This window comes from Lepidochelys kempii, chromosome 6 (assembly GCF_965140265.1).
Source record: "Lepidochelys kempii isolate rLepKem1 chromosome 6, rLepKem1.hap2, whole genome shotgun sequence".
Lineage (NCBI taxonomy): Eukaryota > Metazoa > Chordata > Testudines > Cheloniidae > Lepidochelys > Lepidochelys kempii.
Genome location: NC_133261.1, coordinates 51,976,428 through 51,992,794, shown reverse-complemented (window position 1 = coordinate 51,992,794; position 16,367 = coordinate 51,976,428). Strand labels below are relative to the sequence as shown.

General features: G+C 43.8%; 1 protein-coding gene across 5 annotated transcripts in view; it reads right to left on the bottom strand.

The window, feature by feature from the left end:
* Positions 1-16,367, bottom strand: part of CAPRIN1 (cell cycle associated protein 1) — an 88,076-nt gene that overhangs the window by 20,329 nt on the left and 51,380 nt on the right. For 4 of the 5 annotated variants that reach the window (XM_073347912.1, XM_073347915.1, XM_073347916.1 and 1 more), the window contains exons 10-14: positions 7,637-7,792; positions 7,137-7,245; positions 3,509-3,570; positions 2,030-2,140; positions 1,271-1,420 (exon numbers count right to left, since the gene is read on the bottom strand). In XM_073347912.1, coding sequence (XP_073204013.1) covers positions 1,271-1,420; positions 2,030-2,140; positions 3,509-3,570; positions 7,137-7,245; positions 7,637-7,792 — 588 coding nt within the window. The remainder of the gene's footprint in view (positions 1-1,270; positions 1,421-2,029; positions 2,141-3,508; positions 3,571-7,136; positions 7,246-7,636; positions 7,793-16,367) is intronic. The other variant, XM_073347914.1, reaches the window with a different exon arrangement.

Below are 16,367 nucleotides of genomic sequence, written 5' to 3'. Positions count from 1 at the left end.
TTGCTTCCTGCCCCCATCGCTCCTCAGCGGTAGGCAAAGGGGGTCACTGTCACAGGAGCTGCTCCCCCATCAGCCCACCCTCATGCATTTGAACCCCCCTACCCCCGCACCCAAACCCTCACCAAGCCTCGCGCCCTGCACTCAGCACTCCCATCCAAGCCCCACCCCCTTGCATCTGGAGCCCTACCCCTGAACCCAGCCACCTCCCTGGTGACCTCAACCCCCCCACACCAGAACCCCCAACACAACAAATCCCACACCCTATGCACCTGGACTACCCCAACTCGCCCCCCCCACACCTGAAACCCCCAACTGAGCCCCAACCAGCTGCACTCAGACCCCCACCCCACCAAGCCCCACTCCCCCAGTACCCAGACTCCCCCTGCCGAGTCCCTTCACCCCCCCCACACCTTCATCTGGACCCACTGTAGAGTCCCATTATCCCTGCACCTGGAACCCCCCAGTGCATCCAGATTCCCCCACACCCCAGTATCCCCACTGAGATGCCCCCACCCAGAACCTTAACACCCCACACCTGGATTCCCCCACACTAAGCCCATCCGAGCTTGGATCCTGCCAGGCTGAGCCTGCCTGCCCACACTTGGTGCGCCTGGCATGCAGGGGCAGGCCTGGCCCTTGTGCTACGTTAGGGTGGGTGCACCCTCATTACAAGTCCATGTCCCTGAAGGGGAGGGCAGGGGAGGGGAAGGGAGTGGGCGCCCTGCATGGTCCCTTCTGACCTAAATATCTATGAATCTATGAATCTCCCACCTCCGTGCAGCCAGTGGCCCGTGCTCATCGCTGCCATGCTGGAGCCTCCACCTTTATTTATTTACAAATAAAATTTGCAGATTTTTAAATATTGTGCAGAATTTTTAATTGTTTTGCACAGAATCCTATTAGAAATACTATTTACAAGGCGTGAAGAAGGTATTTGAATAAACAAGTCTGAAATCGCTCTGACAACCATTACTGTCAGTAAGAAGGAACTGAGAAGAGCTGAGGGTGGCTCCTCTTATACTAGCACACAGTGGCGAGTGGCCACAGGGGGCACTCCAGCCACCCCAACAGGTACCACTGAGGGGAAAAAAGTCTCTGACATCTGTGCACTAGGCATGCACACACCTACGGTGGAATGAACATGTGCAACCACTAGAAGAACAGAGCCTATTCTAAGTGCAATTCTAGATTCCAGGGTCAAAATAATGGCTATCAGAAGATTTGATTAATCAAACAAAGTGATTCAGCATTAAGTTCATTTGGTACTTACTGTTTGCATTGATTGGAATGGAGCTGCATTAACATTGATTCCACTGCTATGTAAAGGTTTGCTAGACCCAGCCTGGAATACCTGCGGCTGGGGTGCAGTAGGAAGTGGTGATGATGCTGGGGTTTGGTCTGCACTCAAAGACAGTGAAGCCTAGCAATTGAAATGAAGAGCACTTAAGCAATAATTCATACAGCAACTGATTATGTCAAGTCATCCTATACCAAATTATAGGCAAGGCCTGTAAAATATTGCTACTGACATGAGCTACCTCAACTAAACTGTAGCCCCCCGCAGCACAACTGGATGAATGAAAACGAAGAAGTCTTCCCACACTCATGAACCTCAGAGAATGACAGAGAAGTGAGTGAATGGAGGAAAAGCAAGTGCCCATTATGACACCTACTAGCCATGGTCAATAACGTCCTCCAAGCTAGCATCCTGTATGCTTATGCGATGCAATTCTCCACAAGGTGCTCCACTGAAAAGTACTAGCCCCTCTCCTCTTTATCAGCATCTCGCTGCTGGTGATTTAATAAATTTAAGCCTTGAATACAGACGACTCAAACAACTGCTATCAAAAATATAAGATGTCACAAATAAGGTCAAGGCATTTGTAATAAAAAAGGCCTTATCAATTGACACCTGAAACAAATATTTTAACTATGAAGCTTTATCTTCAAAGTGTCATACACTACCCCTTTATTCACTTGCAGATTGAGATAGTATATTGCTCCTAAAATAAAATTTAATAGGACTTGCCTGAATCTGGTCAATTGATTCTTTCTGTGGCCGTTGCTCTGTTGTATGAGAAGGCTGATACATGGGCTGGGATGCTGTGTAACCCTCACTTGTAGAAGAAACCAAGGGCACCTGCCAGAAAGAATTTAAGATTAGTAGAAGCTCCTTCAAGTTTTACAAACTGGAGAACCAAACAGGACAACTTTGGAAGGAACTGTGCCTGTAGTAAAAATCTTGTTACGGATACACAAAATTTTTACTAATATCCACAGTAGCAATATACTTATGCATAATTTGATTAAATTTAGTAATGCTGAAACAGGGGCAAAGCGAATTTATTTTAATTGATTTGTTCTAGTGTACACCCACTGCTCTGGAGAAAAGTTTTAAGTTCATTTATATTTTTGTCCAATCCAGTTGAAGGTGTAAGTTTTGATTTAAATGAAAATTCTTCCTACTGTTATGTCTCCTAAGAAGACCACAAGAGAAAGCACATAGCATACTAGGGATGAAGAAGAGTGTGTAGCAGCAGGCACATAGGTGATGTTTGTTGGCATGAACCCACCCGAACTAAATTTACCTCCTTTTAACTCAACTTCCTTGCAGGCTTTGTGGCCTGATGGTAAGTTAGGGGGTGAAGCAGACCAGTAAAGTTGTTTTAAAAACTGCTCTGCTTCCATCACCAACATGATCTGAAAATAAAAGCACTGCCTTGCAACAGAGGTTTGACGGCAATTCTTGAGAGGAAGTCCACAAGACTGGTTGCCAGAGTCACCTTTTTTGAACCATCACATGTCCCTAATCCATTGTACAGCAGAGCTGGAAGCAGTTTAGCTGCTAGCTACATAAATGGTTGAGGAATGACTGTTAGAACTCGTTTGGACGGGGGGGGGGGGGGGGGGAAGTGCATTGAGGAAAACCCATAAGCACCACTTAACATTGTAAAATGCAAAAAAACCCTGGAAAATATAAAGTGGGAGGGAGGGGGGAATGAATGCACCCAGGGCACACGCATGGCCCCTAAAGCAGAATCCGTGTGGACAATCACTGTAAGAACACACGTTTCCCACACAGAGTTTAGTGTAAAAGGCATGTTACTCCTAATGCACATTTTCAATCTCTATTACTCCACATGGCACTTCCTGTTGATCTTCAATGGTGAAGCATTTGTCAGTCTTCTAGCAGGGACGCTTCCTGCTAGTTTCCATTCATTCCAGGGCTTTTATGCCTCTACTGAACAAAAAAGTCATGAGACCCTCTACACCGTCACTGATTCTTGTATCAGCTTTTCCCGATGTAAATTCAGCCACCATCAAGTTCGCAGACACCAAAATTGAAGGGGAGTGGAAACTAACAATACCAAAAAATCTTACAAGAAAAAATAAGCTTGATTTCTGATGCATCTAATGGTTAACCTCTTCCAACACAATAGTTACCAATTAAAATAAACCTAAAGCAAATTAAAGATCTAGTAAATGATTTATCGAGCATAGATCTTACCTGCGTAGCTTCTGGTTGCACAGGAACTTGGTTAGGCTGGGCAAGTCTAGATTCAGCATGAACTGGAAATACAATAAACTTTTATTTACTATGTAACTGTATACTTCTTACACGGTATAAATTATAAGCGGGACTGGAAACACCACCTTTTACTAAGATTGCCCAACACAGCCCATAATAAGTTGTTTACAACTCTGCCAAACTAACATTTTGGGTTGAAATTTTTCAGGTTGATTGTCAGCCTCAGGATGAATTTTGAGGGGAAAATTGCAGCTAAAATGGTTCATCCATTGTGGAGAACAAGGACAGGGAATCTTGGGTTCCATTCCAGCCTGTGGAGGAGAGTGTTCCCATGTGGGTACAGATTCTTCTGACTGTTTCACCTCTTCTGCTCCACCACAGTCCTCTCTCCTCCTCACCCTGGCTCCTTGTCCCAGTCTCTAGCAAGTCCCAGTCCTGTGCCTCCTGACTCCATTCAAGCGCCAGTCCTCCCCACTTGTCTGCATCTGAATCAGGCAGTGTGCTCCACTGTGCTGCCTGGGCCCAGCAGTGAGTCACTGAGAGTACAGGAAAGAGACACCCTGATCACATTTCAGGTGCCCAAACCTGGCTTAGCTGGCAGCAGCCTAGAACTGCAGTTGCGGCAAAAGGCCTGCTCAGCCCTGAGCTGGAACATTCTCAGTGCAGATGGAATCTTTGGGGAATTTGACTGCTAAAATCAAAGTCTCTACTGAACACATGAACCACTGTTTTTCAGAGGCTTATAAATTGGCATGATGTGGGTGGGTTTTCATGAGGACAGCAAGAGGAACATCCCTGCCACAACAGCCACAGCCTTCAAAATTTCAGGTCTCTTCTCCAAAGCATGATACACTAAAGCTATTTGTAGAAAAACTCCAAGAGTTTTTAAAATGGGCAAAACATATTTTTCTTGATTCTCTCCATTCCTCTATCAAATTCCTGTCAAACCTACTGGCAAAGTGTCCCATTTTCGCTAGTGCTAGTTGACACAAAGGATTACAACCTACTACTACTATCAGTTACTCTGTTATCTCAAGTGTCAGGGCTTGGAGCAGTGGATCAAAGATTCCAAACCCACTGATGACTCATCATACAATGATCAATATGTCACATAACGGAATTCTGATTTTTTAGTTTGCTTTTTTTAAAAAAGGAAGTTACGTACACAAGTGTTAAATGTTCATTACGGTTGCAAAGTTAAGTAGGGCTGTCGATTAATCACAGTTAACTCACACAATTAACAAAAAAATTAATCACGATCCATCAGTTTTAATCGCACCATTAAACAATACCAATGGAAATGTAATAAATATTTTTGCATGTTACTCAACATTTTCTAATATATTGATTTCAATTTCAAACACAGAATACAAAGGATACCGTGATCACTCTACATTTTTATTACAAATGTTTACTGTAAAAAAAATAGTATTTCACTACACCTAATACAAGTACTATAGTGCAATATTTTGAAAGTTGAACTTACAAATTGTAGAACTATGTACAAAAAAAACTGCATTCAAAAATAAAAATTTAAAACTTTAGAGCCTACAAGTCCACTCAGTCCTACTACAAGTCCACTCAGTCCTACTTCTTGTTCAGCCAATTGTTCAAACAAGTTTGTTCACATTTGCAGGCGATAACGCTGCCTGCTTCTTGTTTACAATGTCACCTGAAAGTGGGAACAAGCATTCACATGGAACCGTTATAGCCAGCGTCATAAGATATTTATGTACCAGATGCGCTAAAGATTCATATGCCCCTTCATGCTTTGGCCACCATGCCAGAGGACATGCTTCCATGCTTGTTAAAAAAATGTGTTAGTTAAATTTGTGACTCAATTCCCTGGGGGAGAATTGTAGGTCTTCTGCTCTGTCTTACCCGGATTCTACCATATATTTCACGTTATACCAGTTTCGGATGATGACCCAGCATACTGTTCATTTAAAGAACACTTTCAATGCAGATTTTACAAAACGCAAAGAAGGTACCAATGTGAGATGATTTCTAAAGATAGCTACAGCACTCAACCCAAGGTTTAAGAATCTGAAGTGCCTTCCAAAAAATCTGAGAGGGACGAGGTGTGGAGCATGCTCTCATTAGTATTAAAAGAGCAACACTCAGATGCGAAAACTACAGAACCCAAACCACCAAAAAAGAAAAAAAATCTTCTGTTGGTGGCATCTGACTCAGATGATGAAAATGAACATGCGTCATAGAATATCAGGGTTGGAAGGGACCCCTGAAGGTCATCTAGTCCAACCCCCGATGTGTCAGTCTGCACATCTTTGGATTGTTAATGAACAGAACCCATCATCAGAATGGATGGATGGATGTCTTCTGGAAGGTCGGCTGAAGCATGAAGGGACATATGAATCTTTAGTGCATCTCGCACGTAAGATATCTTGCAACACCAGCTATAACAATGCCATGCGAATGTTTGTTCCCACTTTCAGATGACATTGTAAGCAAGAAGCAGGAACCATTATCTCCTGCAAATGTAAACCAACTTGTTTGTTTGAGCGATTGGCTGAACAAGAAGTAGGACTGAGTGGACTCATGGGCTCAAGTTTTAAAGTGTTTTATTTTTGAATGCAGGTTTTTTTGGGTACATAATTCTACATTTGTAAGTTCAACTTCCATGATGAAGATATTGCACTACAATACTTGTATTAGGTGAATTGAAACATACTTTTTTTTTTGGACAGTGCAAATATTTGTAATACAAAAATATATAAAGTGAGCACTATACACTTTGTATTCTGTGTTGTAACTGAATCAATATATTTGTAAATGTAGAAAACACGTAAAAAATCGAAATAAATGGGATTCTATTATTGCCCTAAAGTTAAGCACTCAAAAAGGTTAGGCAATGTCAGAATTAATGTTGCTTGTGCAACTATAATTCAGCCCCCTTGTGCAATACATGATAGAGTCTTTAATTACATGGTCACAAACTATTCCCACCCCACAAAGGATTCCTGACTCAAAGCACAGAATGGATAGTACTCACTTAACTGAGAAATTATTCAATATTTTGTTTTCTCCTTATCATTTAATGAGTGACCCCATGCCTTATTTATTGCACACTGATCAAACCCTGCTCTGAAAACAGAATTATTAAATTTTCACATGGGCTTTTCTATGGTGTTCATCACCATAGTGTCTGAGTGACTCACAAGTACTTTTTGATTACTCCTGTGAGATGAGGGAGTATTATCTGAATTTTACAGAAAGGGAACCGAGGCACAGAAATTAAGGTCAGAATTATCCACTAAATCCAGAAATATTAGCCTAAACTCAGTGACATGTCCTTCACGAGCCAAACGCTTGGTCTTACGCTCAAATAACTGAAAGGACACCCAATTACCAGAGATTTTGGGCAATAATTTATACACCAATGCCACAAATGAAAATTAGAGCAATAGACTACTAGGTGTCTACAAAGTGCTCTGCAGCACAGCTGTATTCCATGAAAATCACATAATGACCTCACTGAACACCAAGTGGGTTTAACCTTAGAGATAGCAGGGTTAGGAATGACTGAAATCAAGTTAGTTTTGCAAACCTCCCCCAAGATGCAGTTTTATGATTTACCATTACAAACCTGGAGGGCAAACCATCTGAGGCATGTCCAAGTTTTGTGCTGGATTCATGGGCTGTGCTGATACGATGGCAGGATCAAGAGCCTGATTTTCAAACTCCAACATGGAATCCTAATAGAATAATTCAACAGGATTAAAAATGTATTAAATTAGATTGTTATGATCAGGTATTTGGTCTTTTTTTTTAAAACAAAAAATAGGAATATCAATATATTTAAAATCAATTAAGATTTCAAGGATTCTCCTGCACCACTTACAACCCCAAAATTACGGAACTTACCTCACAACTATGAAGTATACTCCACTGAAAGATAATTTAACTATGTCAGCTTGTTTTCATAGGCAAATAGAACAAAGTACAAAAGACAAGCAGGTAACCTGTTCTTTACTATTTAGATGGCTTTATTATTTTTATTTTGGATAACTGAGGCATTACTAACAAAACGTAAGAAAGTTTAGTGTCCCTCTTAAACCAGTTCACCACAGCAGAGCAACTACATACCTGCATGAAGTTGTATGGGCCCTGCATCTGTGCCATAAGGTCCTGTACTCGCTGTTTCCTAACAAGAGGGTCTGCTTGAGTCACAGTACTGAGAGCATGGGGTTCAGGAACTGGAGGAGATGTAGCTTGTGGTTGTTGCTGGAGTGAATTTACAACCTAGTGACGAAGTAACAATTGGCTCATGGGTTTCATCTACATATTTGGTTGAGAATATCAGAAACAATTTATCAAAAAGAGTAAAAACTTGGAACTTTGATGACAAAGGTTTGGCCAACTAGTAAGTGCAAAACAACTCCAAGTTCTTGGAAAAGAGTATGACTGTATCTTTCTACAATGCCAGCACAAGGGGCCTCTATTACCAGTACATAGGTTTCCTAGGAGGTTTAATGCCTTATTTTTCTATACATTTCCTTTGCTTTTTTCAGAACTATGAACTGCTCAAAGAATGCTGCTGTGACAAAAGGTTTAGCAACCATTACAATTACTTCAATTATTCAATATCCATCCACGCACCATCATGGTGCATTGTTTTTGACAGGTGAAATACAAAAATCAGTTATTTGTCTACCAATGAGACTAAGGAAGCATCTACACCTGGAAGTTTTACCAAAATAGTTATTCCAGAATAACTCTCCATGTGGGCACACTCAGGGTACATTTACACTTGCAAAGTTACAGTGCCACTCAGAGCGCCAAAGGAAAACCACTGTTGTGTCCTTACACTGACAGCTGCCTGCGCAATAGCATGTTCACACCTGTGGCACCATTCAGAGCGGTGCACCATGGGCAGCTATCCCACAGAGCACCTCTTTCTCTTTTGCCGCTAAGACTTGTGGGAAGGCCTCGTGGGGCATCCTGGGTCCTGTCGCAATGCCTAGTGATTCACTGCTTCGCATCCCAGCAATCACTGTGCTTCCGTCTACATTTGGCGCCATCTTTCAATGGTTTGTGTACTGTGCACCCTGCCCCTTTCGGGCTGCAGGAATGGATCCCAAGCTGTTGACCAGTATGCTGTTCGCACTGACCAACACGTTACGAGTGACAGTGGAGTTATTCCTTAAACTACAAAGGCAAGGAGTGAGACATTGATCTCGCCACATGTAGTAGCTACGACATGAGATTGCTTGTGGCATTCACGGAGGTGCTGACAACAGTTGAACACCGCTTTTGGGCTCAGGAAACAAGCACTGAGTGGTGGGATAACACTGTCATGCCCGTCGGGGATGATGAGCAGTGGCTGCAGAACTTTCGGATAAAGAATGCCACATTCATGGGATTAGGTGACGAGCTCGCCCCAGTCCTGCAGCGCAAGGACACGAGAACGAGAGCTGCCCTATCGCTGGAGAAGCACATGGCGATTGCACTGTGGAAGCTGGCTACTCCAGACTGCTACTAATCGGTTGCTAACCAGTTCGGAGTGAGAAAGTCAACCGTTGGAGTTGTGCTGATGGAAGTACGCAGGGCCATTAATCGCATCCTGTTCCAAAAGACTGTGACTCTGGGCAATGTGCGCGACATTGTGGATGGCATTGCACAAATGGGCTTCCCTAACTGTGGAGGGGCGATCAATGGCACACACATTCCAATTCTGGCACCCGACCACCTAGCCACCAAGTACATTAATTGCAAGGGGTATTTCTCAATGGTTCTCCAGGCACTTGTGGATCACCATGGGCATTTCACAGACATTAAAACAGGCTGCTCTGGAAAGGTGCATTATGCACACATCTTTTGGAACACTGGCCTGTTCAAGAAGCTGCAAGCAGGGACTTTCTTCCCGGACCAGAAGATCACCGTAGGAGAAGTCAAAATGCCCACTGTGATCCTGGGAGACCCCGCCCACCTCTTAATGCCATGGCTCATGAAGCCATATACAGGGCAATTTGACAGCAGCAACGAGTGATTCAACAACAGGCTGAGCAAGTGCAGAATGACTGTGGAGTGCGCATTTGGCCATTTAGAAGACTGCTGGCGATGCCTATACGGGAAGCTGGACATGGCCAAGGACAATATTTCTATGCTTACAGCCGAGTGCTGTATGCTCCATAGTATTTGTGAAGGGAAGGGTGAAAGCTTCACTCAGGGCTTGACCACAGAGGCTCTGTGCCTGGAAGCTGAGTTTGAACAGCCAGAGACCAGGGCTATTAAAGGGGCACAGCGTGGGGCCATGAGGATCAGGGATGCTTTGAGGCAGCAATTTGAAGCTGAAAGTGACTAATATTTGTGGCTATGCTTGGGATTGCAGTGCCTGTAATGCTACGTGGTGACTGGTGCACATGATGCAAGAAGGGGCCTTAACATAATCGTATGTTGCTTTGCAGTGCTCTTTTTGCTTTCACTTAATAGAATAAAGATTGCTTTCAAACAAATAATTCTTTTATTGAAGAAAAAAACAACCAAAAGAGAGAGTCAAATGAAAAAAATCATCAGCAGGGAGGGGGATGGAGGAAGGGAAGGTCTCAGGGGGAGGAGGGGTCCCAGGACAGCTACAGATTTGTGTATATCCAGGGATCATACCCAACCTCCTTTGGAGTATGATGCAGGGGGTGCTGTACTTCAGCAGGGCCAAATTGCAGAGGAATTTGTGTTGAGTGCAGTGGGAGTCCACACTGCTGGACTGCGAGGAATGGAATGCTGCAGGTAGAGAGCGGAGCCAGGAGATTGATACGAGTGTGTTGGCAGTCTGGGGGCGTGGCATGGTAAAGAGTCTTGCGACCGCAGCTGCAGGGGAATGCGTGCATGGAGCTGCTCAGTTTAAAGAGCTAGTATCACCTTGGAGCTCCGTAACTGTTAAGAGCCACTCTGTGGCTTCTTTCTGGTGTGCTGCATTCTCCTTTTGGTCTCTCTTCTCGCTGTACCGCCACTCCTTCAATTCTTTTTTTCTTAGCGGCAAAATGCATCATAACCTCACAAATAAAGTCCTCCTTAGTTCTTCTTGGACGCTTTCTAATTTTGTGCAGCCATTCTACCGCCAATAACAAAGAGGGAGGCTGTAATCTCAAGGTCATCTCTGTGAAGTTTAAATGCAACATTTTACAGAAGCAGTATTGTTTGCAACAGACAACACTGTTACAGTGCTTTAAAAACCCAGCCAGTACTCACACACCTATCACTAACTGGCAGTCCCCAGGCAAGCACACATGAGCCACAAGACCCCCAAAATGATGAGCAGCCACAGCAGGGTAAATCACTATTCCTGCTGTACACTGGGCACATGGCTCTTGGGTACCTGGGGAGAGCCAGCACTGTAAGGTTGGCCTGATAATCATTCCTATTCCCCACACTTTCCACAGGAGGTGATTATGGAAGATATCTCGCTTCTGAGGGTGAGCAGGGAATCAAGGGAGGGTCTTCTCCAAGCCTGCAGCTTCCGCCCTGGCTCTTATGCGGCTAGCCTGTGTGCAGCAATGGTCCCCCCACCAAGTTACTGTTAATGGCGCAAGAAACAAAGCAGCTCTGCCGAGGAACCTGTGGCAGCAGATTGCCCAGTATCTCCATGAGAGATTCCTTGAGATCTGAGCGAGATTCCCATGAAGTGAGGGAGTCTATCAACAGCCTGTTCCACCGCTCAGGCTAGGCATGAGGTGGGAGACAAGCCTGCTTTCTGAAACCCTCCCACCCAACTCCTCGCTTCAGCAATTCCCAAAATCAGATCCACTTACCAGGGGCCTCCTCTCCTGTTTGCATTTCGTCAACCTCCAACTGCTGTAACTGGGTAGGCTCCAGGGGAGAAAAGAGCTCATGACTGCATGCATCTCTGGCCTCTGAGTCATCCTCTGCCTCTGGGTCCCCCTCCTTGTCCAAGATTGCCTCCTCCTAGATCAGTCCACTCTCGACTGGCACACGAGCCAACTAAATATCCACAGGGTCTCTCTCAGTGGAGGTGGGATCGCCACCAAGTATAGCGTCCAGCTCTTTGTAGAACCCGCAGCTCATGGGCACAGCACCAGAGCGGTAATTTGACTCCTGCGCCTTGTGGTAGGTGTTCTGCGGCTCCTTCACTTTGACCCTGCACTGCAATGTATCCTGGGTCATGGCCCCTTTCTATCATGCATCTAGAAATCCATAGGTTTCATAATTCTGACAGCTGGAACGCAGCTGTGACTGCACTGCCTCCTCTCCGCAACTGCCAATGAGGTCCAGCAGCTCTGCATTGCTCCAAGCGGGGGATTGTGTGGAGCTGGCATGGCCACCTGGAAAGATGCACTGAGACTACTGCACGCATCACCGAGCAAACAGGAAGGGGACTTTCAAATGTGCAAAGGAATGCATGGGATGGGGCTGAAGGATGGTCACCTCAGGCCAGGGCAGTAGAGCACTGCATCTACACAGTTTCTGCGCACTAACTGACTTGGCAACGTGTACACCTTGGAAGTTATAGCGCTCAAAACTGCTTTACTGCGCACAAATTTGCCAGTGTAGATGGGGCCTTATTCTGAAATCAAGAGTTTTTTTCCAATTTAACTTAATCCACTAAACTAAATCAGAAAAAGGCATTCATTTCTGCAATAAGGGAGTTCCACATGGAGTTATTTCTGAATATTATTCAGGAATATCTATTTTGGTAAGTTTCCAAGTGTAGACATGCCCTTATAGTCTGTTTCAACAGGGTTTCTAAATCTTAGGTAGGCCTAACCAGCTTTGTAGGGACTTAAGTAACCAGATGTTATTCTACATAAATTGCCTGAGAATGCAGTGACCTCTGGTCTCAGGCAGCCTGGTCTAGCGAAAATGGGTGCCCAAACAGTATTCTGAGACAGGCCCAGAGGCATGGTTAAGCCTGGAGGTGCAAGTTAAGATGCTCAAGCAGTAGTCTCTTAAGTCTGCTCTGCAACCTGTATACCCTGAACACAAACAGTATAGAGTAAAGGATCTCTGCCACACATTTGGAGACAAAGAATAGTGGGATTTTCTTTACACATTAGAGTCTCAAGGGCGGGGGGGGGGTGGTGGTGGTGGTGGTGTCACAGTAACAGGACTGCAGTATAGCATATGATTACATTCAGGCATGAAATAACTGAGCAGCAGGAGATGGCAAGCAAGAGAGATTAAGACTTAGAAGAGGCTCGTAACTGTGTCCAAGCTTGAGAACATTCCCTGCTGATCCCCAGAAGCCAAACACAGTGGTGGCCCTTTCAAATATTAATTGGGATCATTACTGGTAATCTGTCCAGAGCCTCTCTGTATCTAGGAGTTAGTAAATGCCAAAATCTAAAGAGTTACAGACCAGCCTCAAACAGACCCAACATCAAATTATGCAGAAATGCCTTTGAAATCTAGCTGTACTGGTCATTGTAAATGGTGCACATGGCTTGAGGGAATCAAGGGAAGAATACTTATAGGAACAAAAAACATACCTAACATCTGATTGTCTAAGATGAAGACTGTTCACAGTTGTGATGGCTAATACTCAGAATCATGCTCTCGGAGGGGGAAATTCTATGATTACAGTATTAATTAGTGTCTTCATAGCTGAGTTCCTTTTGTCTCACCCTCAAACGCTGTCAGATGAGCTACTTTCCGATGGTGTCCAAAAATGGTCTTATTTCGCTACAACTAGGTGTCTACAATTTTTTAGTTTATGTGAATTATTAGTTCACTATGATATTCTGCACCGAGCCAGCATTTCCAGAGATGGGTATGGCTATTTGCGCCTGCCCAATATTTTGGAGGCACTGATTAGTGTACAGATATTCCTGACTTATATTCCTCTTCTACAGCATTTGAGCACAGATACGTGAAGTTAATATAATACCACTTTAAAAACAATGACCGATTTCCACTTCCACAAAAAACCCAGACTTAGCACCAATTTTGTGGGACTGGTGATGTTATGTTTTCCAAAAGGTACCCAAAAGGTGATGTTATGTTTTCCAAAAGGTACTGGAAGAAATCTGACATCACTAGATGTCTTGAGTGACCGTGGAGCAAAGGATGGAGGGAAGTGTGGCATTCAGAAACACAACAGCACAGAGCACAGCTTCACACGGTAGTAAAGTTTTGAAAATCCTAGTGGCTAGGAACCCCCAGCACCAAGAATAAATTTAAAAACCCACCAACTTCCACCCACATTTTGGTTTAAAATTCCTCATGTCCCAGTGCACACAATTGGCCATCCAAAGAAGACCATTTGAAAATTTCCATTATAAGTACATATGATTTAACACCATCTCAGAAGCATTGCCCAAAGTGAGGGCTTTTTGTTTAAGTTTTTTAAGTCTCCTGAAAAGATTACACTACATTTAATTCCCTCTCACTTTATAAGGCCCAATTCTAAATTTTTGCTTTGTACAATCCCCAAAATGCCAATTATAGAGTGGTTCAGTGTGAAATAAAAAATAGAAAGATTGTTTGGAGAATGGAAGTTAGATTGTAAAACACATTTTGAAAACAATGATAAGATCGCAAGTATGGAATCCCCCTCACTTAGATATTGGTACAAAGCTTTGACAATAATTGATTCCATTTTTTTAAAAGCAGACACAAAACTTGGTTAGCAGCTACTGGCTTAATATAACGAGGCTATAAGTCTAAAAAACCATGGTTTGAAATTGACTAGTAAAAACATCCAACCTAAGTAGTTTTGAGCAAATCTATAAAAACTGGACAGTTTTTGCATGAAATTTAAAACTGCATCTTTTAAGAAATGTAGCACGCTGAATTAGATGAGAGAAATGCAATGCTGGAGGGAACCTCAAGAAGTCATCTAGCCTCCCATTATGAGGCAGGATGAAGTATGCCTACCACTAATCCTGTCAGATGCTTGTCTAACCTATTTCTTAAAGCTTCTGTAGCCCTACGTAACCTGTTCTAATGCTTGCCTAGCCTCATAGTTAGGTATTTGCCCAATACCTAAACTAAATTTCCCTTAGCTCAGGCACTAATTTTTTAAGCCATACAAAAATTTGTAGAGGAGTAAATCTTGAGTATATCCTTGTAATGAGTAGTTTTTAGAGAGAATTTAAGATCACGGTCATTTCCACCACCACACCGTTTCCTTCAGAAGTCAACATTTCTCCTTCAGAGAAACTCATGAATTGCATCCTTTCAAAACATCAAATATTTCTCAACACAACCAAAGCAACAGGCGGCCCTCAGTTAAGATGGATGCCGACTTCTGAGAGCAAAAGGGCTGGCATCCTCCCTGATAAAAAAATGGCTTAATTCCCATTGCATAATAGTGGCTATCTTCGCCAAGAGAAGCTGTGACCTCTGTCCCATGGAGTACATTGGGAAATGATGGCCATTTTAAAAAGAGGGCCATTCTTTGTGAACTTCTCTGAGGAAGTCTTTGTCTACTATTCTCTACTGAAGAGCAAAAAACATACAATTACGAAGAATGGAACAATGTGACCCTTAATCTTCAACATTTCTTTCCATAAACTACCCCACAGAACCAGATTGACACACAGGGCAGGAGAGAGCTGGGGGAGGTGCACGTGCACACACGCACTTAAAGGGCAGGAGGACTAGGGTTTACTTTCCTACCACTTTGTGTTGTTCTGGAAATGCAAAGCAGCTGTAGACCAGGTTTAACTGCCCAGTAGTGATACCATGAGAAAAAATATGTAAAGGCTCTTTAAAAATCATTTCATGTAGGACTACTACACATTTTAAAATTTATCATAATTGTATAGCTTTGCATAGCATCACTACTGTGTAGAGCTGTTTGAGAGTCCAACTGTACCATAATGCTTGGTTAACTTAAGTTAAACCTTTACTCAATTTCCTGGGTTTATGCTTCTTGTTTTGGGTATAAAATCCTAACTTTTTTAAAATTCCAAATTACTCATACTCAACCTTGCTGCCATCTTAATTAGGGTTGTCAATCACCGTTAACTCACACGATTAACAAAAAAATTAATCTCAATTAAAAAAAATTAACTGATTGATCAGTTTTAATCGCACTGTTAAACAATAGAATACTAACTGAAATTTATTAAATATTTTGGATGTTTCTACATTTTCATATATATGTATTTCAATAACAGAATACGAAGTGCATATTTTTATTACGAATATCTGCACTGTAAAAATGATAAAAGAAATACTATTTTTCAGTTCGCCTCATACAAGTACTACAATGCAATCTCTGTCATGAAAGCGCAACTTACAACGGTAGGGTGTTTTTGTCACATAACTGCACTCAAAGACAAAACAATCGAAGATTTTAGAGCAGAGGTCTCAAATTCCCAGCCCGCAAGCCATCTGCGGCCCACAGGGCTCAGCTGTGTTGGGGCCTGGTCTCTCCACTGGCCCCACGTGCCGCCCCCGGGCACTCCCTCCCCCCAGGCAATTTACAATGACCCAGGGCCCCGGCAGCGCAACAGAGCAGAGCAGCATCTGCCTGCTCGCTCCTGGTGTCTGCCGGCCCCTCCCTGTGGCCCCACAGTGGGGAGGGACTAGGTTGTGCCTCCATGCGCTGCCCCCACCCTGAGCACCCCTGCGGCCAATGGGAAGCTGCAGGGGCAGTGCCTGGGGGCAGCAGCGTGCGGAGGCCCCGCAGCTCACCCAGTCTTGGATCCCCAAGTAAGGGCTGCACCCCCTCCCAAATCCTGCACCTCCACCCCTCCCCCCACATACCCCTCAAACTTGCTCCCAGAGCCTGCACCCAAATCCCCTACCCCAGATCTCCTCCCTCACCCCAACTCCCTCCCAGAGCCTTAGGCAGGTGGGGGGGTGGAGTTTTTTTGGCGGGGGGGGGGCAGGTTCTGGGAGGCATGAGTGACAT